The sequence below is a fragment of the Anarrhichthys ocellatus genome, unplaced genomic scaffold (genome assembly GCF_004355925.1).
Source record: "Anarrhichthys ocellatus isolate YVR2014 unplaced genomic scaffold, GSC_Weel_1.0 scaffold12, whole genome shotgun sequence".
Lineage (NCBI taxonomy): Eukaryota > Metazoa > Chordata > Actinopteri > Perciformes > Anarhichadidae > Anarrhichthys > Anarrhichthys ocellatus.
Genome location: NW_022280042.1, coordinates 5,275,858 through 5,301,188, shown reverse-complemented (window position 1 = coordinate 5,301,188; position 25,331 = coordinate 5,275,858). Strand labels below are relative to the sequence as shown.

Below are 25,331 nucleotides of genomic sequence, written 5' to 3'. Positions count from 1 at the left end.
TACAGGATCAAAAAACAACATATCTACTCTATTTTGATGGAATCTAATGAGCATACACAGTCGTATAGTTTCATACACTTAGTAAGTACACTAAGTATTATACACATTTAGTTCTGTATGTAATTTGGTCCTAATTATCACAGTCCATCTTTTAGGTGACACATCCCATCCAGCTCACTTTTGCCAGTTTAATGTTCAACCAACAACGTTTAAACAGAGTTTTCTACAGTTAGATTTCAGTCTAAAGCCAAGTGAACTGCCATAAAAGTTTATTTATCACCGGCATGAATGGAGAATGGACAACTGCTCTGAGTTTCAAAACTTTTCGAGACATGAACAGAGTCTACTTGACTTGTTTACCTGTTTTCATTCCTACCGTTTGTTTTTTTAACACCTCAGATTGGCCTGGTGCCTCTGTGGTTTAGATGTGTCACTTTAAAGAGTCATTGTGAAGGAGGCGAGCTCTGCTAATGAGGAGCCTCTCTCGGACACTAATCAGTGCTTGTTTTTGCTGCTGGGTGAGAAGCTATAATTGGATCTCAGAGGTATTACACTCTGTGTTTGTTGACATAGTTGCATGTGTTTGTGGTAGATTTTTCATCACATTAGCACATTAGGTAATCGAGGTGGCCAATTATGTCATATGGACAAAACAATAATTATGATTTACCAATTATAGATAACGCCAAAAACAATTTGTTCAATTTTGACCCTGTTTTATAGATTAGAGTTGTTTCCTCGAATTTGATTAGAAAGACACATTTGTTGAAGCATCAAATCCACATCTGCGGAGTTGAAAACAAGACGATTGAATATTTAAGGAATATTGTTTTGCAGTTGTGTACATGGAGTTTGTAATGTTCTGTAAGCACATGGACACATCTAAATGCTTTACATCATAACATATATTATTATATCTAATGTATTATTTACTTTACTCTACTTTTCTTCCTGTTAAATCTTCCAAAACAAGCGGGTTAGTGATTGAGTGAGAAGCTTGCAGCACGACGTGACTATTTTGCTGTTCAGAACCTGCAGTGAAGCTGAATGTTCTGTTCGCTCAAGTGTTGCATTAAATGTTAGTTTTAGAGTTTTAGAGTCGTTAGTAAGCTGTCAGAGAGGCTCAGTGCTGTGGTGGTCAGATCTCCCTCTCAGTTGGGTTTTCAAGTTTAGAGACAACACAATGAAATTAAGTATTAGTTGCAGCTCTAATATTATAATCATGCATTTCATTTGCTGACGACCTTTTTGTTAACTGGGTTACAGTGCAGCTCCATGCGGTGGACTCGAGGGCCAGCAGCTACAGCCCCATCACCTGTATACTCAGGAACACCTAGGGCCACTTGTGGTGAAACAGCAACAGAGAAATGTACAGTATGTTTTTGCAAATATTTCATTGTTTTCCTCCAAAATACATACTGACTAGCATGCACACTATTATAATTACGTAGAAAGTGGCTTCAGGAAATGGACAGGCATATGGGGACATCTACTTAATCTAATCTAATCTATTTTATAACATTTATCTCAATCATTGGGCAGTCCAGTAACTGATTAAGTACCTTGCAGATGTGAATGAGGTGTGGACCTGGAAACACTCATATGCATGTGATTCTGACAGAAATTGGACCGGAATCCAAGATGGCTGACAATGACCCGAGGGGTTACTTCTCGCTTAATTGTGATTCACAAAGAACAAATGGAGGACCAGAGGAAAAGTCTTGCGAGAATATTTCTGATTTACTTATGTTTCTTTACTCTGTGAGTTCGTCCAGCATCCTCTGCTTGTCTTCAACGTTCTCGCTCTCCAGCTGCTCCTCCAACCTTTTCTGGAGGATGGAGACACAAAACAAAGTCACAAAATCACTTAAATATAAGAAGCATGTTATTTGACTATTACAGTTTCCTGCTGTGTACAGATGTTAGTTTGTTTTTATTCAATAGAATAGAAGTATAGATGTCATCCATCGAGGCTGCATATTGACAAAACAAAAACATCTCTCTTAACATGAAACATATGACAGTTAAAGTAAAAATCATACAATAATAAACATGCAGCATGTATAATTATATTAATAGTTAGCATTAAGAATGGAGAGTGGTGAATTGCATAATGTTCAAGAATAAAACAAAGACAAACCTGAAGACTTCCATAGTTCACACGGACCATGTAATCACCAGTCAACCTGCACCCATCTATAATTTTGGATGCAAAATATGCAAAATATATGCAATATCACACAGTATGTAATATATGTGTGTATATCAATGTACAAAGTTGCTTCCCAGCTACATAAAATGCTGCTACAGTTATAATGAATCCTATAATAGAGAATAGTGTAGCTGTGTGTTATGAATTATATTGTTTATTATAGTAAAATTAGTTGTGATGTTACAACATGTGTAAAGAGACACTGTGTTTATTTATCTAATTTGATTTTTGGTGGTTTTATTTATTTTTGAGGGTTATTTATTTGTGTATAGCATTTACATCTTTTGAGCTTTTGGGACTTTTATTTTTTCTACACTTTTGGGTTATCAGGACATAATTATGATTTTTTTCAATACTTTGAACTTATTTGTATTTTTGATGTTTTTGATAATCAGGGTGGGGCCTGGTCAGTATTTGAATTGGGAGACAGCCTGGAGATATCAGGTTCTGTAAACCTTTTCACTTCTCTAACAAACAGCAGAGGCCGCTGCTGATGCTGCTTGACTTTAGACAAAGCTTTGAACAACATCAAACGATAGGCGAAAGAAATGAGTAAAATAGTTTATTGTATCAGTAAAGATCAACAGAAGGCACACATACAGTATCTGAGGGTAGACGTTACACCAGAGAGGCTGGAATTGATGCAATACATTAGCAGGCTAAACTTTGCAGCTCATAGTACAACGTCAAGCAAATGCAGCCTTTTGCAAAAATATATTCATATGTAATTATACACCTTTTTCTACACATTGAAGCAAATCAACTATACAAAATGCAGAAAACTATCTCGGTACAAGAACTGGTGAGCCGTTTGTCAGAAAGTCCATGCTTATTATTAGCATCTTAGTGGCAGTATTACAGAAAAATAGTCGCAGTACCTTTGTCATAAAACAGTTTAGGAAAAAATTACATGTCCATATAATGCCAAAAATATTAGCTTTGAAACAACACAAAAGACATTTCAATATACATGTTTATAGGAGGACTATACCATCTGGAAAATACAAGTGTGTCCCTTGCAAGCAGTATAAGGTTTACCAAAGAAAAACAATTAGAACTAATTTCATTAGTAAAAGGAGTGCCCGCGGTTTGAAGATACTTTTTGGTTGAATTCCCAGAGTTCACGTACGCGAGGACTACAGCGACAGCCGTGCTATAAAACTACAACCTAGCAGGTTGTAGGGTCACTGAGACAGGCGGGGAAACATCTGCGATTCTGAGCATGAAATTGAAATATTGAGAAGAAAAGGTTGTCATGCTATGAGAGTAAAACCGTAAAAAGATAAAGAGAATTAAGTTGCAGTTTTTATGAGACTAAAGTGTACCATTATTGAGACAAGTATTGTTCAAGTCAAAATACAACTTTATTCTTGAATTATAATATCTCTATGTCACATTATTGACTTTTATTTTGAAATACCGTTTTTTTTCTTCAGAAAATTACTAATTTATCTCAACTTTACAATTTCTTTTGTAAACAGTGACCCTAACCCGTCATAACAACAATAGTTTTGGACAAAGAATTGCATTTTTGCTGAGGGAGTGAGTCCAAATCAACGGTCTTATGCTGCGTTCACACCAAATTCGCGTCATTCGCGTCGCCGGTCAAAACGCCGGGGACCATTTGTGTTCATGTGTGAATCGCGTGAATCGCGCTGGGCGCAGCTTATCGCCCTGAAAGCCGTTCAACTGTCCGCCATTAACCATGAAAAAAAGAACCTCTATTTCTGCTTAGCACGTGTTGTGGAAGTCACAGATATCCCGGGAAACTAAACGCTGTCATGTCTGGGTTCATAATATTGTTCAGAGGAGCTCCGTGGATTTTATCGAGCTGTATTCACTGTGTCTAGCAAGCCACACGTCGCTGTTTACTACAGCTGTATGAACACAAAATGAACTGATTTGGCTGCGATTTAACGGCAATAAACCGACAAAAAGGGACTCCGAAATAACTACGTAATGATGCCGATTTGATCGTAGAGCTCTGGGTGAACACAGACGGCTACAGTATTTATTTCCTGATTCAACAACGGCAGGAAGTCAGTGATGACGGGGGGAGCAACTCAATGCTGATAGGCTATCACGCCGGGGCGTAACGCGAATATTTCGCAGAAGTTGAAAAATTTCAACTCGCGCGTTTGGGCAGATTTGGCACAAATTCGCGTCAATCGCGTCGCGCCATCGCAAATTCGTGCCGCGCCAGTCTCATCGCGTCTGTGCATAGACTTTGTATGTAATCTACTCGCGCGAATAATTCGCGACGCGTTTGGAGTGAACGCAGCATTAGAGACTTCAGATTTTTACATCCACTGATTTTGGCTTAGTTTACTTTCAATAAAATAATTCTCTGATAAATTCTTCTTGCCTGTGACATAGACGAGGCAATACATGTTGAAAATATCAAACACTGCTCAGTAATTCAGGTTCCTCCTGTAAAATATCTCATGTTTTCCTGCAGCTGCCAGGCTGTGGAGTCTAGTACGGGTAGCTGTCAGGGAAAGCCAGTCCCTGGACGCACTGCTCCGCTCCCTCCAGGTACGGACCCTCCTCCTCATAGCTGGGCGGGGGGAGGCCGTCCTCCTCGCTGGGGGGCAGGATGGCGTCCGGGTCGGCCTTCAGACTCGGCCTCTGGTTGTCTGGGAAAGCCAGGGAGAAAAGCGCCTCGGGGTTGCATACAAACTTGTAAACGTACCGTTCCCCAGCCACCTGCAGGACGAGCCAATCGGAGGTGAAAAGGATGATCGTTTTAATGCAAATTTCAAATATTTTAAATGAACTACAATACCCAGATTTACCCTGTAATATGAAAAGGTTCCAATAAGGAAAACCCTTAAAAAAGTCAAACTAAAAAGATGACTTTTACTTCATAATAAATGTGTAAACAGTGAGACCTGCCTTTACCTTCTGCATGATGCCCTTCTCGTAGTAGTACCTCAGAGAGCGGCTCAGCTTGTCGTAGTTCATCGCCGGTCGGTTCTTCTGGAGGCCCCAGAGCCGAGCCACCTGCACACAAGAAACTCAATAAAACATCCAGCTGGTTTGTAAAGACACGCAAGGACAATTTTTTGTCTGTTGGTTAGGTTTATCGCCCCCCAAAAGGTAAAAGTAAGGATTCTTTTAATCCTTGCCAGGTCTCATCAGTCCCTTCAAGCGTAAACATCTAAGCCTTTAAAAAACAACCCTGTGTGGGGTTCGGCGAGGACTGACCTCCTCTGGATCGACTAGTTTAAACTCCATGTTGCGTCCCGTCCAGCCGATCAGGTGTGCGTTGGCCGGGTTGTCCAGCAGTGTGAGCAGGAACTGCCAGAGCTGCAGGGAGCCGCGGCGCTGGTACGGCAAACCCTCCTGCTTCACTTTGCCTGCTCACAGAGTCAAAGAAGACACGATGAGTACATCGCTCGCTATTTCACCAGAAAAAAAAATTGTCCGAATCGGATCTCACCATCCAGTCTTTCTGGCACGACACCGGCGTCGTCGTAGTACAGATGCTGCTCTCTGTCATGACCGAGACCTGTGTGAAGAAACGAGAAATATTATCAGAAACATTTGTTGGACTGAGAAACCCTACAGGCTCAGACACCACGACATAAACTTATTTTATAAAAGACACACACACACACACAAACTCACCGACACTGTTATTCTGGTACAAGACTGAAGACTTCCCAAATGATGACTGGCAGGTTTGAACCTCTGGAAGACGGGAGCAAATTGTCTTTAGAGTCTCAACACCTAGTCCTAGGTTGCTATTATTGTTTTGTAAAAACAGCAATAGCATTCAATACTTGACTTAAGAGTGAGAGTGTAAGTAGACGTAGCAGGTGACACACTCACCTGAGTCGAAGCCAAAGTCTCTTGGCTCTTGTTTGATCGTGACGTGGTTGAAAGCAGTCTGGGTCCGGGCCAGCCCTGACTCTGGGTATTGTGGATCCACCAGCTCCTGTTTGAAACTCCGGGGGCCCTGGGGGACCGGGGGATCCGAGAGGTGGCGCTGGTATGACGGTCGGCCGTCGCGGCTCGAGGGCTGGTACGGCACGGTCACCGTTTTCTCCGGAGGGAGGAAAGACAAGCAGGGCTCTGACAGCTGCCGCTGAAACCTGAGGTGTTGAGGAACACAAGAGGAGGTTTGAGGGTTTCAACTGCATTTGTTTGCAGCTTAAAATCACATTGGATAAGAACTCACCTTTGTTCCGTGGTGAAGGATGAACTGGGGCAGCTGACGGGGGGGCGCGGCAGAGCAAACTGCTGGCTTTGGTTGGCCGCCGGGAGGTTGTGGTGGTGGGAGGGGCTCGGGGTGGGAGCGTGGGTCGGGGGGCAGTTGTTGGTCAGCTGGGGGGAAGAAGGGTTTAACTGCCTCTGTACGGGTGGAGGTCCAGCAGGATGGGAGGAGCCACAGTGGTCTGGTGTGGAGGCTGGAGGCAGAGCTTTGAGCCCAGCTGGTTTGTTGTCACAGGCACTGAGGAGAGTAAACAGGAAGCAGCTGATCACCACATTTCATCGAGGCTGATAGGAGTAATATCCTTAAATCAATTTATAAAGCACCTGAAGAGTCTAATGCACACCAAATTAAACAAATATATATATTAATCATGGTAAAATGAGTGCAAAATTAAATATGTATAAATACTAAAACCATAACAACACATTGATGGTATACCTGTAACTGTAAAGGCACATGTCAGCGTGGGACATCCTGCAGGGAGATGGGTCTTTAGACAGACTGGACTCTCTCTTCACTTTGCTGACAGGTGGTCCATGAAACATCGCTGCAAACACACACACACACACATGAATAACAATCTTCTGTTGTACTAATATTTTGTTTGATATGTGTATTTTTTATGTGCTGAGGAGACTTCTTCCATCACCGCAATACAACGTAGGTGAATAGAATTATGTTTTATTACGATCAAACCAGTGCTGGCTATATTTAACAATTTTCTAATTAAGGTACAAAAATGCTACAAACAGGAATTGTGAACATCTGTCCTGCTTCTTACAGAATATCAAACGAATTTTAGGAGCCGACATATTAGTCTTGTGACTAACACGCAGAGATGTGATGGCAAAACAAAGGGTTAAACAATGTTTTCACACTCTCTGCGGCTCACGTTTGAGCAGCAGGAATAAAGCCTCCTATCTGATCTCAGCCTTTCTGAAATCTGCGGCGACGTTTCCATCCAATCAGATTTATGGTCGGGGACCAGGAGTCGTTCGGTTGAGGCAGCTATCAAGCAGCAATAAATACACGCAGTACGTGTCAGGCAGCAGCACTGAATGTACCATTTACCCATACTCAGGTCTTATCTGTGACATCATTGTATCCCCTTCTATTTCCTGCACCACGTGACCTCCATCATTTCATTGGCCCGTCATAAACTGTGTTGCCAGTAAACACAGTAATATCTTCAGACATATATTTAGCACGTGCTCCCTGTTGCACGACACTTCGGAGCGCTTTCTTAAAATATTAGAGGAGAAGCAGCTACTCACGCTTATTGGACTGGAAATCTGGGACAAACTGCTCGTCATCGGGAACCTGAGCTGTCAGAGGGGAAAACACAGGATATTAAAAATCAGATTCTCACCCTTGAAACCACTTATACAGTATTGTGATTTAGTGCTTCCTGTTTCTCTACTTCAGTTACGTATTCTCTATGTTCCAAGCTTTCAGGTCTCACCTTCTCTGATCCATATTTCCTGGAGCTGGATCAGGTCTTGGAAGAGCTCTGCAAGAAAGTTATGAATGCATCAAGAAAGCTAAATATTGCTTTCTCGCAGACAAGCACGCCCCTTTAGGAGATCACGTTCACACATGATGAGACTACCTTCTGTGTCCTGAGCCAGCTCCGTGTCCATGAACTTCCTCTTCCGGTCGCTGAGACACCTCTCCGCTCCCTCTACGTGACATTTCTGGAGGTTTGATTAAAACACACATTCAGTGAACATGAATTGTAAACCTTAAAATGTGACGAGTTGTCGCTGGGCTCCGTGCACTCACACTCTCAGGCACCACAAAGGGGACCTGCTGGTCATAAAAGCCGTCCATGTTGGAGGAGTCTTCACCCTGGAATAAAGAGGGGCGGGACGACAGATTAGGGAATTTCCAGTGCATTTGGCTAATTAGCATTTATTCTCCACCAATACTACAACTCCACATGACCCAACAGCTGGTTTACAGTGGCTATAAAAGCAACATTATGCAACTTCCTGTAAGTTAAATCTGACATCTCAACTCATCTCAACTATTATATTTCGATGAGCTTTCAACCACATCCTACAGTTTCCATGAGTGAATGGAACGTTTACTGACAAATTATAGTTGTTTTTAAATACTATTACAAATCAGGTATACTTTACATTATTACTTCAAACTGTTTTTCTGTGTTTTTACACCTTTCGGTGATAGTAAAATGGGTTAAACTTTAGAAACACTGGTTTAATCTTTTGAATTCCGGTCCAGCAAGACTTTAACTCAACTAATAGTTATTATTGTTTAGATATTCGCTTTTAAAGTACCCCATCAGGCTCATTCAAACTAGATTATAAGATTCTCACACCTTCATCTCATAATTGTTAGATGGTGATCACAACATCTGGAAGTCACAAATCACCTTTGATGACTGCAGAGGGCTTCCGTAGGTAAACAACACCTTTCACAACTGCTTTTGTCCGAAGACTGTCGCGTTAATAACACGCAAAAAAGTTGTAACATAAGTTTGGTTCGTTCCCTGTAATGACGTCAACACCACATCAAACGACATGACTCATATTAGTGCTATTTATGACCCCGTGAGCTGCGCTTAAATAGAACAAAAATCAAAGATTAGTGAATAGGATTTGGTGTGACGCACAGGAGAGACCAGCGCGTGAGGTGGGACCTCCTTGTTTTTCTCAATGAAGTGAAACTTGATCCTCGCGGAGAGGGGGGGTCAGCTCCTCCATTGAGAAATTTACCACAGAGACAGACTCGCGATGCTAACAGGCCGCAAAGACTGCTGCTGCAGGCGGAAACCCCTCTCTGCAGAGCGGACAGATGCGGGGAAATGGACGCAAATGTTGCCTTTGATTTTTGCGAAAATGGCGTTCGCCTCTTAACCCATTTCTGCTGCCCTCGCAGCCGGAAACAAACCACGACGATGCAGTCGATGTGACCAAACAAAGCAAAATAAAAGCCCCCACGCGCGTTCGTAAGTGTTATAGTAACAATTAAGCACTCACTTGATAAGTGAAGTTTCTTGTCTACATCCCCTGCAGCTCCTCGGATTAAACTCTCGGCTGTGGATTTTTGTCAATGAAGAGATCTGAGGGCTGGATCTGACCCAGAGCCCTGTGCTGCTCTCCCATTGGCTGGAGCACGAAGTCAGTCAAAGGGCGAGCCAATCGCGTTCGAGACTGCGCTGACGTGGGGTCGGTTGTGTTTTTTATGAATGGCTACGTTTCATTCATGTCGCCACAGCTCTCTTAAAGGGCCAGCGACGAAAATAAACAAATAAATCATGAATCAATTAACACTCATTGATTAACTTCTCAGTTCTAAGTGTGCACAAACAAATACAATTATTGTAAAAATAGCAATAAATAAGTGGAATAGTTTAGCTGAATTATTACTACTTGATATTATTATTACTATTATTTTACTATTATTACATTAATCCAAAAATACATAACACAATATAGTTTACCAAAATTACTTAGGATTTGGCATAATGACATAATCATCGATTGAAAATAATAAATTGGTGGCAGCCCTAAATAACAACTTATTGTACTACATGTTAAGTGGGACTTTAAAAAATCATCTAATCATCTAATGATAAGCCAACGACTGCACCTCACCTCTTAACACTATGCATGACAACAGTCAAGATGTTTTTGTTGTGTCTTTTTCCAAGCCATCACAACGAGACATGCAGTGTATAGCTGCTGCATGTGTGCTAAATTTATTCCAGCACCACACATGACTGCTTCTAAGTGCATTCATCTCAGTGGGTGGAAAAGCAGTTTTAGTTCCACTTTGATCTCTTTCCGCTTCATTCGCTGCAGAGAGATCACCGAGCATGCCACCTGATTATGTGTTACGTCTGGTATTTAGTGTACTCACAGGCTAGCATGAGGTTTTCATCAGAGTCAGAGATACTTAATTTATCCTTGGGAGGAATTCATAAAGTTGCTCTTACATACAAACATTCAGAAATATAAGGAAAAATAGAAATAAAGGACTGTGTAAAATGTAAATCATGTGCATAATGCTTCAATATGCAACACAATACATGCAACAAAGAAACCCTTTGTGCAAGTTAAAGAATAGTTATTTGTTTCAGGTTGCAATGATTGTTTGTGTTCTTAGAAACTGCTTGATCAGCATCATGGGATGCCAGAAACGATCTGTGCGTGTGATAAAAGTTCCAGTTCAAAAATCAGCTGAGCTCAGCAGCTCTGTTACTGATTTGCAGCGTCTCCTGTTTACTCGGCCCTCACACGTCTACCACTGCGTGGACATCAAACCACAGACTTTTATTCATCCGCTCTGGCAGATAAACAAGCATGATATGATCTAACATGTCCTGTGTGTCAGGAAATTACAGTTTCTTATCAAATGTGTCTGCAGGTTGTGTTTATGATGTTCTCTCTCCTGTTCCTGAAGGTCTACTAGAGTTCTCTCTGTATCTTTTAGAATTTTAGAATTGTAGAATTGTAAATATGATGTAGTTGCAATAATGCAAAGTTACCAAATACATTGTGTAAACAAGTGGAAGCTTCCAGTGTCCAGATGGTTCATTTGAGCATTAATTATTATTATTGACGTTCTATCACCACTAGGTGGCTCTTAAGCTTACATCCTGATGGTTAAATGACTCCTGTACTCGGGAACTAATAACACAATAATATTTTCCAATTATTTTCAATGCAGGACTTTTATATTGCAGTATTACTTCTTTTACTGAAGTAAATAATCTGAATGAGTCTTAAGTAAGTACGAGAGCGGCTTGTGTCGTTGGACACTATCTTTTAACTTTGTTGTGTCTGTGCACCAGGATTTCGTTACACCTCTCTGCTGCATTTCGGCTGCCATCTAAAGAACATTGGCTGCTCACATATCATGGGTGCCTGGCAGTGAGATAAGAACTATAAGCAACCAACTCACAGCCAGCCACATGCAAATGACACTTCTTCTAAAATGTGTCTAATTTCTGTGAAATATGAAGAAGATATTCATCTTCCCCAGAGGATGGATCGTAACGTTTTTGGTGACTCCCTGATCTTTTGTCTAGCACCAATAACAGGCCAAGTTTCTACTTGTAAACAAGGAATATAGATGTTTATTTTCATGAAATGTCATGCTCCCCAGAAGATGAACCCTATAAGGTTAAACTGTAACGTCCATGTTCGAAAATGTCTATTTATTTGTTCCATCTTGATTTAATTCGTAATCACACCAAATAAAATATTTCCCCTTCTGCTTCAGTCAGTGCGTTTTTATTTGCAGGTGAGTCAGGTCCAGGGTAATATGGAGGAAGGTGAGAAACAGGAAGTGATATGGTTTAAGATGAGTCCACAACACGTCTAATGGAGCCCACAGACGGATGAAGGGCCCCCCACTCTGCGTGCCGTCTGTACTCGCCCTTCTCCAGCAGGTACTGGCGTCCCCTGTAGTTTGGATGCTCGTAGAAAACCCAGACCCCATCCTGGACGTGAGCCGAGTGAATGTCACGGTAGCGCCAGTGGTCCACCAGGTTGGGCAGATCCTCGCTGATCTCGACCATCTGGCCACCGAAGTCTGGACGTTCGTAGATGCGGATCTTGTGCATGCTAGAAGGCTTGAACATTAAACAAGCAAAATATAACGTGTTTGTTAGTGAGCTTTAAAGGTGGCCATGTTTATAAACTTTTTCCCCCTGGCTCTCCTTAAGAAAGACAATAAGTGTACTTTCCTAATTGTTGAACTATTCCTTTAACCTTCTATGGGTCATTAGTGAATATACAGTTTATATTCACAGACCACTTCATGTTTTTATTGTACATTTTGCATTATTCTTGTATCATCAAGCAGCACATCCTAGCAAAAACCAAGCAGTATTAGACTATTACTACTGGACAAAACATTACATTACAGTCATTTAGCAGACGCTTTTATCCAAAGCGACTTGCAATTCAGATTCTATCACATTTCTACACTGTAAGCACAGCTACGGGAGCAATTTTGGGGTTAAGTGTCTTGCTCAAGGACACATTGTCATGCGACTAGCGGAGCCGGAGCTCGAACCACTGACCCTCTGATCGAAGGACGGCCCTGCTATCCACTTAGCCACAGTCGCCCACAAAACAGCACATTAATAATGTAATGTAAGTACAAGGGCATTGCCCATAGCTACATTGCTATTAGTGGGCAAAAAACTGATGATATAAACACCTGCAATTTGAATCAAATTAAAAAGCATACATTATATGATCACTATATGTTTTCCAGGACTTACATGTCTGATGAGCCGACAGGAGCGGATGGTGTCGTTGAAGCCATTCCAGCTCTGGTAGTTGGGGTACTCCCCTCTCACGAGGACATACTGGTAGCCCATGTATTGGGGTCTCTCGTAGATGACCCAGGCCCCGCCCTCCACCCGGATGGAGTTACAGCGCTGGAAGTGAGCGTTGAGCTTGGGACAGTCGCTGCTGCATTCATAGTGGTGACCCTTGAAGTTCTTGTCCTCATAGAAAAAGATCTGCAAGCAGGACTCTGTTAGACCATCTAGCAGAAATGACACTAAAGCAATTCACTCTGTGACAGTGTCCTTTAATTTAGTTTTATTCTGTGTCTGCTGCATGTGTAAATGGGTCATAGTATTAAATAGTACTCACCTTCCCCGTGCACTCCATATTCACCTTATGTTCCTCCTCACCCTATCAAGTCAGAGCCCCTCGTTCACACTGCATTACTGATGCTCCACTTTCATATAAAGGCTGATGAAATGCACTGCCATTAGATTTATTGTCATTCAAATGAGCTCCCCATTAACTTTGGCACATTAGCTGATGCTGCAATTGTTTTAAAGTACATGGCCGATGTCCGATTGCTCCCGTGGTGCTGCTGAAATTGTGACTGGATGCTGTCACTGTGTTTTAATTATTCATGCTGTAATGTCGTATTTTATGTACTGAGTTTCTATAGCATTTACTTTTACTCACCACCTATCACTAGTCAAAGATATTGCATTTTATGAATAGAATATTAGTTTTTATAAAATGAGAGGTTTTCTTAAGGGACCCTGGTGCTCGGAAACACTACCACTTTTGTCCACAGGGACCGCCATAACCAAAACAAAATGAAAGTTCCTTGTAGTAGCTTTAAAATAAATAACTGATTGTGAGTTGAAACCCATTAAATATGTGACATCAAATATGGTTAATAATGCAGATTTTTAGGGGAAAAAAAGAAAATAAAAGAGTATCATGTCGTATCATGACTTTATTTTTCAAGATGTGCGCTCAGCCTTTTTCCACTTTTTAAAGAATGACATGGCTAGTTTTCCTTAACCCGACGGATGGATCCCACAGTGGGCTGCACGCCCCCCCACTCAGAGTACCGTCTGTACTCGCCCCTCTCCAGCAGGTACTGGCGCCCCCTGTAGTTCGGATGCTCGTAGAAGATCCAGGCGCCTTCGAACACCTTGCAGCAGTGGACGTCGCGGCTGTGCCAGCGCTCGTGGAAGACAGGCATGTTGTCTGCCAGCTCCGTCGTCTGGCCTTCAAAGTTGGGCTTCTCCCAGACCTTCAGCCTCCACGAGTTCCCCAACTGGAAGAATACAAAAATGAAAGACGCTGAACATTTGCAACAATTAAAGCTTGAGTAAGAAAAGATATATGCAGACTAAAACAAACAAAAACAAAAAAGCTAATATTCAAAAGCATAAAAGTAACTAACACCAAGACTTAACATATTTTGACTTACGTTCCTAATAATGCGACAGGACCGGATGGTGTCATTGATGCCCAGCCAGCGTTGGTAGTCTGGATACTCTCCTGGACTCAGCACATACTGGTAGCCCATGCAGTTTGGCCTCTCGTAGGTTACCCAGAATCCTCCCTCCACTCTGATGGAGTTGCAGCGGCTGAAGTACGTGTGCAGGTCGCTGGAGTCATTGTCGCACTCGTGGAATCGACCCTGGAAGTTTCTGTCCTCGTAGAAGATGATCTTGAAAAAGTATACAAACAAAAAATTACATTTTTAACATACATGCAAATCGTTTTCACAGATGTACCTTTAAGAATACTGTATGTGCTACATTAAATATGTGTAAATGCACCTTCTTCATAGTTAATAGCAATAGTTTTGGTTGTGTTGTATAAAACATTTAAGCAGTCACCTCCAATATTCTCTTTATACAGAACAAGAACAATAAAACTAAGCACATGGTTTTTTCTGTGTGAACTGGAAATATTTATCCAGGCTCATCACATTGTCCTGAAGCGGCGAATCCTGTTCCCCCAAACAATGCAAACACAAAGTGCAAAGCATCCCCAAAAGCCACTGGATGCAGCAAAGCGTGCTGACAACAACAAGGCCACTGCAGGACATCTGGTTTGATATGAAGCGCTTTGAGCTGAGTCAGTGACACCGCAGGGAAGGCTCCAGAGACTTTACAGGAGACACCGAGTCGTGATTTAACACACCGCATAACTGATTCATATCAAACAAGGTGCACTCTTGACCTCAGTAGTTGTAGTTTAACTGTTTTAGCATGATAATAGTTCAGGAGATGATGTTAAAGCACAGTAATAGTATACTCTTGTCAGTCTGTTGAACAGATTTATTCAGACAAATACTGCATATATTCATGATCCCCAGAAGATGACTGCGAATGCATTTGGTGACCCACCAAACCTTTCTTCTAGTCAGGACAATATTTTCACTTGAACACTAGAAATATTAAAACCTAAAAGGCTGATTGTTTACGGAGCACATTCATGCTCCTCAGAGGATGAACCTTTTTTTCGATTTGGACACTTCTTGTCCTTTCATCCGGCACCGCCCTCAAGTAAAACGTTTTATTACTGGTTAGGGTGCAAGAATATTGTTAATCACCAATATGCAGTTCATTTTTTCAACACTTTTATGTTGTTTTTTTAATTTCAATGAGGGACAGCAGATATACTGTACATAAATATATATCTATATATATACTGTATATATATATATGTGTGTGTGTTCTTGGCTGCTGGGAATTGTGCATCTTTAAGTTTAGAGGAGCCACAGGACATATTTTAATTCCTATCCTCCATTTTTCTATTTTAATATAATTGCTATCATGCATTCCTCTCTTGTTGAAGTTGCACAAATCATTGAAATGAGGTGTCGTTTTTTGTTTGGATTGAAAACATTTGGTCGTATGAAGCCAGTTATCCTGGGATTATTCTTTTATTTCTGCGTTATCTCAAGTTATTAAGTTTTACCTTCTTTCTCCTAATATTTGTTTTGTATGATATAAATCTATAACAGGAAACATGTGATACGAACTGGGAACATGGAGTTTAAAGGTGTGGGGGAAAGAGGCTGCTGAGTTGCATTATGGGAGAACTAAAAGTCAGGATATCTTTTTATAATCTTTAATCAGTCTCTTGAAAAATCCCTGTAGTACCCCTTTAGTATGTGATAATGAGATTATAACTATCTCAAATTAGTATCAAATTAAAACCAGTGGTCCAGCATGAGGCATGTTTACAGAAAAGCCATGAGAACAGTCAGAGTTTGCTTCTCATTTATTGATGGTGTTGTGTGAGTGTGGGCATCGGGGAAGCCCTTGAATCACTTTCTAGTCTGGGCTTAAAGTTAAAACTCTGTGATCCTGCGGAAGGAGCCGACGCCAGGCGAGGCCGCCCCCCAGTCGCCGTGCTGCCGGTACTCGCCTCGCTCCAGGAGGTACTGGTGGCCCCTGTAGTTGGGGAGGTCGTAGAAGACCCAGGCTCCATCGGCCACCACGCAGGAGTACGCCTCGCGCAGCTTGTAGGTATCGTACACTGAGGGACAGTCATCGGAGCACTCCACCATCTGACCTCCGAAGTCTGGCCTCTCGTACAGCCTCATCTTCCACACACTGCCATATGCCTAGAAACACAAGACACTAATGAGATGAACTCATTTGTTCTGTATGTTCAGGTCACAGGCTACATTAAGCACAAAACAGACTCTTACATTCTTTATGGAGCGGCAGGATTTCACGTTTTCGCTGAAGGCCATCCACTGCTGGCTGTCCCCGTACTCCCCGGGGCTGAGGATGTACTGGGAACCCTTGTAGTTGGGCCTCTCATAGATCACCCACACACCGCTCTCCACCCGGATGGAGTTGCAGCGGTTGAAGTATGTGTGCAGGTCGGCACAGTCGCTGCTGCAGTTGTAGCAGCGGCCCTGCAACTTCTTCTCCTCGTAAAATGTGATCTGTGGCAGAAGAGGAAAAGTTGTGAGTATTTTCCTGAACATGAGTATCTTTAAAAAGCTGCAGTAGGTTTTTATCTCACCTTCCCCATTTGGATGCACTGTAAACCTCATTCTTTGCTGCAGCCCCATCAAAGTATTTATCGATAAACAAAATGTGCAGAGCGTGGCAAGTCTTTGATACCCAAATGAGGGAGATTTACATATCAGCAAAAGGGCTTGGTGCAGTTTGATTTGCCTTTGTTCCAGTCTGATGGATCACACACATGCTGGAACAGTGAAGGCAGAGGGTCAGTGTCACACAGTGATGGAAAGAAATGATTCGGCAATGTTACAGCTGCAAATGATAACATTATGGTGACTTTAAACCACTGTTACTGCCTTTATTTGTCAGTGTTTCCCATTCTAAAAGTTGGTTCTGCTTTAGATACATTATAACACCTTAATTCTAATGTGTGGACTGTATAACTGTCATCTTGAGCTTATGTTGCAAGTCATTTAACCACCCTCCTGTTATTATAAAGGTGTTAAGGGGAGTTTAAAGGTAAATTAGACTTTACTGTCAAGTGTAGGGTGTAAAAGTGTGTTTATTAATTTATGGGCAACACAGAATAACACCCATGCAGGTTATTTTTGTCTTTTAAGTGGCAGTGTGAAGGATTAAGTAGCATCTAGTGATAAGGTTATAAATTGCAACCAGCTGATGAAACCTCCACTCACTTCTCCCTTTCCTGCGGTAACGTGAGCCGTCAAATGCATAACCGGTTAACGGCGTAGTATCTTTCAGGACCTTCGCCTCGCCTACTTTAGGAAGCAGCAGAATTAAGACGGCGGTTTTGCACTCTGAGGCTCATGTTACGACACTTTAACGAGCGTGTCAGAGAACTACGGTGGCCTTCATGTCATGAAAAAACACAAAAGTCTCTCTCTGGAGCCCCTGTTTGGTTTGTCCATTCTGGGCTATATTAAATTATCCAAAAGCTGAGTGGTCAAAATGCCTGACATAAAGGTCAGTGATTCGAAACAAGTGTTTGGACTAAATAAACGTATCCAGGCCAGAAGTTTCAGTTCAGCTTGGAGCTGCTTTGTGGGAAGCTAATCTTTTTAATGGAGGGAATATTTAATGATCCTTTTCACAACCTTCCTGTTTGCTTATTGCTTCCCCTGTGGGCTTGATTTTTTAATACCTCACTCTCAAATTCTGAATGTCGGAGCTTCTATAAACGCACCAGACGGTGACATGGAGTGAAAGTAAACGGCTGCTCAGGGCCGAACAGTAGGAGTCACTATTTAATTTTGCACCAGAATGACATTCAGGAATCAGAAACATTAGATTTCAGCTTGCTTTATTTTCCCACCCGGTACATTCAGAGTTAACAGGAGTCGGTGATGCGCCTGATGGAGCTGAAGCTCATCATGTTGCTCATCCCTGTCTCTCTGAGGTTCCTGTACTCTCCTGGCCTCAGGTACAGCATCTTGCCTCTGTAGTTGGGCTGCTCGAACATCAGCCAGTGGCCGTCCATCACGTTGCACGACTGGCAGTCGGACATCCGGAAACGGTCCATCATATTGTCACAGTCGTCCATCAGCTCGTGCATCTGGCCCCCGAAGTTCTCCTTTTCATAGATCCTCATTCTGAAGGGTCCTCTGTGCTGCAGACGAGGAAACATCAAGGAAATGACTGTGGACGTCTGAACTGAACCCGACCTTTAGATCTACACGTCAGTGGTTTTTTACTTGTGTGATGAGACTGGGGTACGGAAGCAGAACGGTTGGTTACCCCAAGCTAATGATCTCATTATCTCAAGAAAACAACTGTAATGATAACATGAAAACTGACTTGTGATATTAATATTTAATTATTGCAACCATGGCTGTTCTGGGCCTCCGTACTGTTAAACTAAAAAACTGTAAATATTTAAAATTTGTGCTGCTTTTAACGTAGTTGGAGTCCAACATGTCGGGTGTCCTTTCAGCTCAGTGAACTTACAGAATTAGATTATTTACCGCATGCTCTGCAAGTCTTTTTAGTTGCAACAATGTGGAGGAATCCCTCCTGTAATGGCACGACTGTGCCCACACTAACACAGCTGATGAACCTACCATGGGGATCATGCGACTGGACCTGATGCAGTCGCTCATAGTCATTCCCATCAGCCGCTGGTTGTCTGGATACTCGCCCCTCCTCACCAGCATCTGCTGGCCCATGAAGTTGGGCCTCTCGTAGACCATGAAGAGGCCGCTCTCCACCCTGCAGGAGTTACACCTGCTCAGGTAGGAGGTGAGCTCGGGGCAGTCATTGCTGGTCTCATAGGACCGGCCCTGGAAGTTCTGGTCCTCATAGAATATGATCTGCGAATACCGATCTTGATCAACATCTTAACTCTTTCCAATGTTATTGTGTCTCAGATGTTTTGAAAGCTTCACTTACCTTCCCCATGGCCATGATATTTGTGAGCTAATCCCAGACGTACTGCATCAACATCGACCCTTTTCCCTTTTTATACATTGCACAGCCGTAGTATTTCCACATGGCTTGTGCTGAAACCTTTGAGTCATCACTCTATATTGTGGCACAGTGCAGCACTATAGGGTGGCAGACTTCACTGTATGTCAGAACCCGCAGTAGTTATTACGGTGTGATTAGTGGTGTGATTATCAGATGTGAACTTTATGGTTACACTAAAAGTATTGAACAAATGCCACACAGCAAAGCTTTGGCCTTGTAACATTTGAAGAGTAAAAATCAATAAAACATCATTTGAGGAACGTTTTGCTGCTGTTATGACCTGACTTGACCTCCCAAACATTCAGCATACAATAATAACTATTGAGGTTGGCTGTGAAAAAAATGAATGCAGAACCACGTGCACCTCGTGATGAGTCATGATGTTTCACACAAAGGTGTGCAAGGTGGTCTGCAGCTCATAGTCTATATAAAAGTGGCGCTGGGTTGGCAGCATTTGCAAAAAAAACTGAAAGCGTCACCATGGGCAGGGTAATATTTATCATGTGTTAGTATCAGGGAAATCTGGTGCTATAGAAATATATTGATGAATAGTTTACATACGCATGTATGATGCAAACTGCTGCTTTCTATTCTTTCCTGTATCTTTTTTGCTGCAGATTATCTTCTACGAGGAGAGGAACTTCCAGGGTCGGTCCTATGACTGCAGCAGCGACTGCGCCGACATCCACATGCACCTGAACCGCTGCAACTCCTGCAGGGTGGAGAACGGGTGCTTCGTGGCTTACGACCACCCCAACTTCATGGGTAACCAGGTGTTCTTGAAGAGAGGGGAGTACTCCGACTTCCAGCGCATAGGGAGCATGATGGGCATGATGGGAATGGCCATGATGGATACTGTGCGGTCCTGTCGCATGATCCCCATGGTAAGACATTTTGGTAGTTTGGCAGACATGCATGTTAGGTGAATAGGGAACTATGGTGCCTCTGATAGACCCCAGAAAAAAGGCAGTCTAGAAACCGACATGTCGTGCTCCAACAGCACAGGGGGCAGTTCAGGATGAAGATCCACGAGAGGGAGAACTACGGCGGCCAGATGCACGAGCTGATGGACGACTGCGAGTCCATCCAGGATCGCTACCTGATGTCCGACTGCCAGTCGTGCAACGTGATGGACGGCCACTGGCTGATGTTCGAGCAGCCCAGCTACAAAGGCCGCATGATGTACGTGAGGCCGGGAGAGTACAGGAACTTCAGAGAGATGGGAGCCAGCAACGTGACGAGAATCAGCTCCATCAGGCGCATCACGGACAACTGCTGATTGTCGTTGAAAATAAAGATCATATTTTGAAGTATCTCTCTGCTGTTTTGTAGTTTTCTTTACGCTGAGTGTGACTACATGCTTTGCAATGAAGCAGTGGTGAAAGTCCCCCAAGAGGTCAGAGGGAAACATTGACATTTTCATCCCTAAATAAAGATTTAAAGTCATTCATGTATACATGTTAACATTTTGTGGGAGCTTCTTTGAGAACAGCTGTTAATATTACTATGTAGTACTATTTATGTGTATATATCCGGCCTCAAGTTCCCCAACAGTCAACTCCTCACACCTCCACTCTGAACGTTTAGTGACTCACATTTTCCCCCACCATTATTACAACCTCCCCTTAATCCAAACATGACACAAAGGCTTTACTTAGACTGCCCATTGTAAGCACCATTACTGTACAGCACAGCACTGCGGAGCAACTTCCTGGTTCAACGTTGACGACAAACATGTCATAATATATCATAAAAACATGCCAATATTAATGGATATTTTGTATTTTTTCTTTGCCTAAATAAACACGGAGAAGTATAAAATGCAGTTTGTCATTCACTTTTGGACGGCATTGAGTAAATATTCAGTCTGTCCTGACGGTACGGTGGCGCTAAAAGGAAAGGTCATGTGATTAATAAATTCTTAAGGTTTTATCCCCCTTGAGGACATTAATGTACTCAGTTAATTTCATGGCAATCAGCATGTTATATTTTGAGATATCGTGCGTACTAAGCTATCGTGCTAGGGACGCCAATGGAGTATTTCAACCTCTGAGGAGCATGAATTAGTTTGGATAATATTACATTTTGATAAGCAGGACACACACATTATTGAGATTCTGCTTTTGGGCAACAATGAGATGTTGTTTTGCTCGGAGAGATGATGTAAACTTGGTGGTGATTATAGGACAATGAAACAAACATGCCTCCTCGTGAGGACCGCTGTGTTTGTGTCAAAACTATTTAAATGTTCATTTGAGACATAATGAAATGTAATGTAGCAAAAGTGTGTCAGTGATAAAGTCAGATAAACAGTAATATCCATGAAAACGTTTGATAACTTTGGCCACAATAAACTGGTGATACCAGAACAAGTACGGCTGTAGCTGCAAAACTCCTGAACCTACTGAACTGAGCCATGTTGTGTTTTATTTCTTATCAATTAAAAATGTGTTATTTCTGCTTTCAAAAGTGATATTTCAGCTTTAAATCAAAGCATTTGACTTAATCTCGGGTCTGTTGTATACTGTTCCCTCGACGTAAACATGCCCGATAAAGAAAATAAAATACAAAGGTAATGCAATAACCAGAGTTTGCTTTGTCACTGTGAACTCTGCACCACTACTGTTTAATCTGTCCGCAGCTTCGATTGTATAATACAGTAGGGGACATCCACGCAGATGAGCTGACTCAGTCATTTTGTACAATTGAGGGGCCAGATTCTTTTGATGTCACATGATGCATAAAAGGCAGAGCGCCAGTGGGAAGGACAACAGAAATCAAATAGTGCGACCATGAGCGGAAAGGTAATGAAGGGTGCAGACCGCTGCAGCAGCCAGATGCTGCCTCGAGCTCAGACTTTTATACTGTATATGTACCAAAAAACTCCCGTTTACGCACATGTAGCTTCTCTTAATGTCTTCGTCTCTAGATCGTCTTCTTCGAGGGGAGAAACTTCCAGGGCCGCTCGTATGAGTGCATCAGCGACTGCTCTGAAATCGCCTCTCACCTGAGCCGATGCAGCTCCTGCAGGGTGGAGAGCGGGGCGTTCATGGTCTATGACCAGCCCAACTACACGGGCCAGCAGTACCTCCTGACCCGGGGAGAGTACCCTGAGTACCAGAACACCATCGGCTTCAACGACTGCATCCAGTCCTGTTGCATTGTCCCTGTGGTAAATATGAGCACAACACCATTGAAGGAGGAGAGACAAGAGGCAGACAAGTCACGTAAAGGAACATGAGAGATATGTTTGGTCGCTTCTTATCCAGAATCAGAGGAGAACATCTGGATCACTTGAGTCTCCAGGACGTGATTAGGGGGAGAAACTGCTATTGTTATTGCTTCTGCTATTGTTGGATCAATGCATATTTATTGTGACATGTTGTACTCTAACAGCACAAGGGACCCTTTAAGATGAGGATCTACGAGAGAGCGAACTTCGAAGGGCAGATGCAGGAGCTGACGGAGGACTGCGACTCCATCCAGGACCACTATCACATGTCTGACATGCAGTCCTGCAACGTGATGGAAGGCTACTGGTTGATGTTTGAGCAGCCCAACTACGAGGGCCGGATGTTTTATCTGAAACCCGGGAAGTACAGGAACCTGAGGGAGACGAGCAGCGACGACATGAGGTTCAATTCAATCAGACGCATCACAGAGTCCTAACTGTCTGATCCCTTATATTTAGCTACTAGGTTTTGCAGATGCTTTTGTTTTTATTAACATTAACGAGTTGTCGAAGTGAGAGGCGCCAAGAAGGAGCCTTGTTTTTATCCTGAAACTGTGATTTGTGCATTGTTTGCATGTAGTTTCCAGTTGTACTGTGCAATCCAGCCACGATGAATTTACCTCTATAACCGCGTGATGCGCACAATAAAATGATTTGACGCATATTTTGTTTGAATTCTTTTCTGAGCACATTTTAGATCGGTGACAGTTTGGCCCACTCAGCGATCTTCAGATTAATATACAGATTCATAGACAGATTAAGTTGTCGGAATCGACTCATATGAAGAGCAAAAAAATGTGTTTTTTTCCTGAAAGTTAGCTAAAATACAAATACAAGCATGTATAATAACATGTATAGCAAATTTACAGTATAAGGTCTAAAATATGAACATACAGGAGAGCTAATGTATTCTAATGTATTCGTATTGCAGTGAGTAATTAATAATGAAATATAAAATATTAATGGGGACTTTCATGGCTTTATAAGAGAGTAGAGTGTCGATAGGTGTCTGTGGTTTATGCATCCGAGTCAACAGGGCCCCATACATATACATCATTGGTTTTATATGAGTTTTCTAAGAATCTAACATGTTTATTGACACATTAAAGGAGAGCTGGTAAGATTCGGCCACATGCTCCAAAGAAAAAGGATGGATTATGATTATTATGAATGCTTAGCGCTGCATTTATAATAATTAGCTAGATCAATCCCAATGTGTCCATCATGGTGTAGTGGATAAGTTGTTGGTTTTTTGTACACAAGGATGTTAGTTTGAATCCCAGCAGGAACCATTCTTTTCAGTTTGTCCTCTTGAATGCAGAATGTACAACAATAAACTGAACTATCAATTCTATCTTTGGTTGGGTGTGAGTGGTTACAGCTCACACCCAACAGTCCGAAGGTTGTTGGTTCCTGTGTGTGTCCCGTATTCCAGTACCATGCCCTGGGCCTGTTGTATCACCTCAGGAAGAACGACCGTCTTGCTGTCACCAAGATGCTCAACAAGTTCACCATGTCTGGTCTCAAGTCTCCCTTTGCCTACTGCATGCTCATCAGGATCGGCAGCAAACTGCCGGACGAGACGGAGGGAGGGTGAGTAGACCTTCTGATGCTGAACGAGAACGAGATGGTGGTGCAGGACCTTTCATCTCTGCACGACACACTCTCTGAGACGTCACTTACTTGTTCTACACAGCTCTAAAAGTAAAATATATAATGATATTTTGTCCGTCTTTATACTGTTTGCTGGTCCTCATGTTTTCTTTGCAGTAAGAATATTCTTCTGTCAAATCTTCAATAAATTCTGACTGTCAAAATACATCCAAGTTTCATTCATTCAGACACTTTTTTTTATTTTACAAAACTAGTTTTATTTAAAGAAAAGCTGACATTCAGGCATTTCATTGACATCAAGAGAAATGTAGAAAAACATTCAGAAAAAAGTCACTCAGAATGCAGCTGTGCAGGACAGAAAATGGAGGGAATCAAAACGATGTCCCACAGATGTGTCCAATAATCACACAACCCAACATAACTTTCAGTATCATGCTGAAAGATGATCCATAAATGAACACTGTCACCATCTGATCAGTCATTCACTTGCAATAAGTACAACTATTCATGTTTCTAGCTCACAGTGGATGTTTTTCCATGGTATTAATTGACAATAGTGACTGATGTGTTCATCCAAGATGGTGATCGTCGACCTCTGGACCAGCTGCCTGCAGGAACAAGATACATATTTAAGTTCGACAAGATGTAATTTCAGCACGTGAAAAGGTTAACCCACTAAATAAACTATTAAAATGTACACAAACCAGTGACGTATACTTCACAACAACAGCTCTACTGTAAAAGTCACTCACGTGGCACCTGTGTTGAAGCGGCGTTCTAGAGCTTAGTCTATAGACGATGTAACAATAAGGGAGGGATTGCTGAGAGAACTACGTACAAACGTGTTATTATGCTGACATGAAGAGAAAAAGGGTTTCTGAATTGTAAATCATATATAAGCTGCTGCTGTGTACAGAAGCGAGGCCGCGGTTGTGTTCACTTCACGGGACGTTGAATATTCACTCATCTACGACGTCGAATTCAACACGTTTTTAAAATCGCTACAGCCTCCGTTGAGTTTGTACAGTCTCACAATCATCTGTATTTAAAGGGGATAGATTGGATTTTATGTCAAATATGTGTTCAAATGTACAAAGATAAATATATATGGAAATTGGAGATGGAGAAATAAACTTGGTACAAACAAACATGAGCTTTCCCACGAGTTTTCCATAATTTCATACAACAACTTTTGTTTTATTTGTAGATTCTATGAGTGTTTTCAGACCAGAGCACATTCAAAAGGGCAGCCTCTGCTCAAAGCAGCCGATTGGCCTCCTGAAACGAAATATTGTTGTGTGAGAAAGAGCTGACGAGCGCGCTCATTGTTCGGAGT

The 25,331-nt window shown here is 42.2% G+C and overlaps 7 protein-coding genes across 7 annotated transcripts; 2 read left to right on the top strand and 5 right to left on the bottom strand.

Moving 5' to 3' along the window:
- Nucleotides 1–4,272: 4,272 nt before the first annotated feature.
- Nucleotides 4,273–9,501, bottom strand: LOC116386083 (ETS translocation variant 5-like). Its single transcript, XM_031852062.1, has 13 exons — nt 9,434–9,501; nt 8,214–8,279; nt 8,041–8,125; nt 7,894–7,941; nt 7,706–7,756; nt 6,870–6,978; nt 6,396–6,668; nt 6,047–6,309; nt 5,843–5,905; nt 5,655–5,723; nt 5,420–5,571; nt 5,114–5,215; nt 4,273–4,918 (listed from the first exon to the last, which is right to left on the bottom strand). Exons 2-13 carry the CDS (start codon nt 8,259–8,261, stop codon nt 4,688–4,690), a joined length of 1,494 nt encoding a protein of 497 aa, XP_031707922.1. The 5' UTR covers nt 8,262–8,279; nt 9,434–9,501; the 3' UTR covers nt 4,273–4,687.
- Nucleotides 9,502–11,648: 2,147 nt separating this feature from the next.
- On the bottom strand, nt 11,649–13,129 carry LOC116386203 (gamma-crystallin M2-like). Its single transcript, XM_031852238.1, has 3 exons — nt 13,070–13,129; nt 12,691–12,933; nt 11,649–12,033 (listed from the first exon to the last, which is right to left on the bottom strand). Exons 1-3 carry the CDS (start codon nt 13,085–13,087, stop codon nt 11,758–11,760), a joined length of 537 nt encoding a protein of 178 aa, XP_031708098.1. The 5' UTR covers nt 13,088–13,129; the 3' UTR covers nt 11,649–11,757.
- Nucleotides 13,130–13,730: 601 nt separating this feature from the next.
- Nucleotides 13,731–14,411, bottom strand: LOC116386232 (gamma-crystallin S-1-like; the record flags this gene model as incomplete). Its single annotated transcript, XM_031852275.1, has 2 exons — nt 13,731–14,003; nt 14,160–14,411. Coding segments are annotated over 2 exons (525 nt in total), but the record flags the coding sequence as incomplete, so codon positions are not given.
- Nucleotides 14,412–15,949: 1,538 nt separating this feature from the next.
- LOC116386230 (gamma-crystallin M2-like) lies at nt 15,950–16,737 on the bottom strand. Its single transcript, XM_031852274.1, has 3 exons — nt 16,724–16,737; nt 16,401–16,643; nt 15,950–16,313 (listed from the first exon to the last, which is right to left on the bottom strand). The coding sequence occupies exons 1-3, from the start codon at nt 16,730–16,732 to the stop codon at nt 16,038–16,040; spliced, it is 528 nt and encodes a 175-aa protein (XP_031708134.1). The 5' UTR covers nt 16,733–16,737; the 3' UTR covers nt 15,950–16,037.
- Nucleotides 16,738–17,999: 1,262 nt separating this feature from the next.
- On the bottom strand, nt 18,000–19,117 carry LOC116386043 (gamma-crystallin M3-like). The gene is made up of 3 exons (XM_031852002.1): nt 19,072–19,117; nt 18,744–18,992; nt 18,000–18,292 (listed from the first exon to the last, which is right to left on the bottom strand). Exons 1-3 carry the CDS (start codon nt 19,084–19,086, stop codon nt 18,014–18,016), a joined length of 543 nt encoding a protein of 180 aa, XP_031707862.1. The 5' UTR covers nt 19,087–19,117; the 3' UTR covers nt 18,000–18,013.
- A 510-nt stretch (nt 19,118–19,627) lies between these two features.
- LOC116386051 (gamma-crystallin M3-like) lies at nt 19,628–20,428 on the top strand. Its single transcript, XM_031852016.1, has 3 exons — nt 19,628–19,638; nt 19,767–20,033; nt 20,150–20,428. Exons 1-3 carry the CDS (start codon nt 19,630–19,632, stop codon nt 20,426–20,428), a joined length of 555 nt encoding a protein of 184 aa, XP_031707876.1. The 5' UTR covers nt 19,628–19,629.
- A 1,509-nt stretch (nt 20,429–21,937) lies between these two features.
- Nucleotides 21,938–23,035, top strand: LOC116386046 (gamma-crystallin M3-like). Its single transcript, XM_031852005.1, has 3 exons — nt 21,938–21,953; nt 22,079–22,321; nt 22,546–23,035. The coding sequence occupies exons 1-3, from the start codon at nt 21,942–21,944 to the stop codon at nt 22,816–22,818; spliced, it is 528 nt and encodes a 175-aa protein (XP_031707865.1). The 5' UTR covers nt 21,938–21,941; the 3' UTR covers nt 22,819–23,035.
- The last annotated feature ends 2,296 nt before the right edge of the window (nt 23,036–25,331 follow it).

Coding starts and splice junctions, on each gene's coding strand:
- LOC116386083 (XM_031852062.1), bottom strand. CDS start 8,261: ATGGACGGCTTTTATGACCAGCAGGTCCCCTTTGTGGTGCCTGAGAGT. Junction 7,757..7,893: donor GGAAATATGGATCAGAGAAG/GTGAGACCTGAA, acceptor CCCCTCTGACAG/CTCAGGTTCCCGATGACGAG. Junction 6,310..6,395: donor TCCTTCACCACGGAACAAAG/GTGAGTTCTTAT, acceptor TCAACACCTCAG/GTTTCAGCGGCAGCTGTCAG.
- LOC116386203 (XM_031852238.1), bottom strand. Junction 12,034..12,690: donor CCTGTCGGCTCATCAGACAT/GTAAGTCCTGGA, acceptor TTAATGTTCAAG/CCTTCTAGCATGCACAAGAT.
- LOC116386230 (XM_031852274.1), bottom strand. Junction 16,314..16,400: donor CCTGCCGCTCCATAAAGAAT/GTAAGAGTCTGT, acceptor TTGTGTTTCTAG/GCATATGGCAGTGTGTGGAA.
- LOC116386043 (XM_031852002.1), bottom strand. Junction 18,293..18,743: donor CCAGTCGCATGATCCCCATG/GTAGGTTCATCA, acceptor CCTCGTCTGCAG/CACAGAGGACCCTTCAGAAT.
- LOC116386051 (XM_031852016.1), top strand. Junction 20,034..20,149: donor CCTGTCGCATGATCCCCATG/GTAAGACATTTT, acceptor GTGCTCCAACAG/CACAGGGGGCAGTTCAGGAT.
- LOC116386046 (XM_031852005.1), top strand. Junction 22,322..22,545: donor CCTGTTGCATTGTCCCTGTG/GTAAATATGAGC, acceptor GTACTCTAACAG/CACAAGGGACCCTTTAAGAT.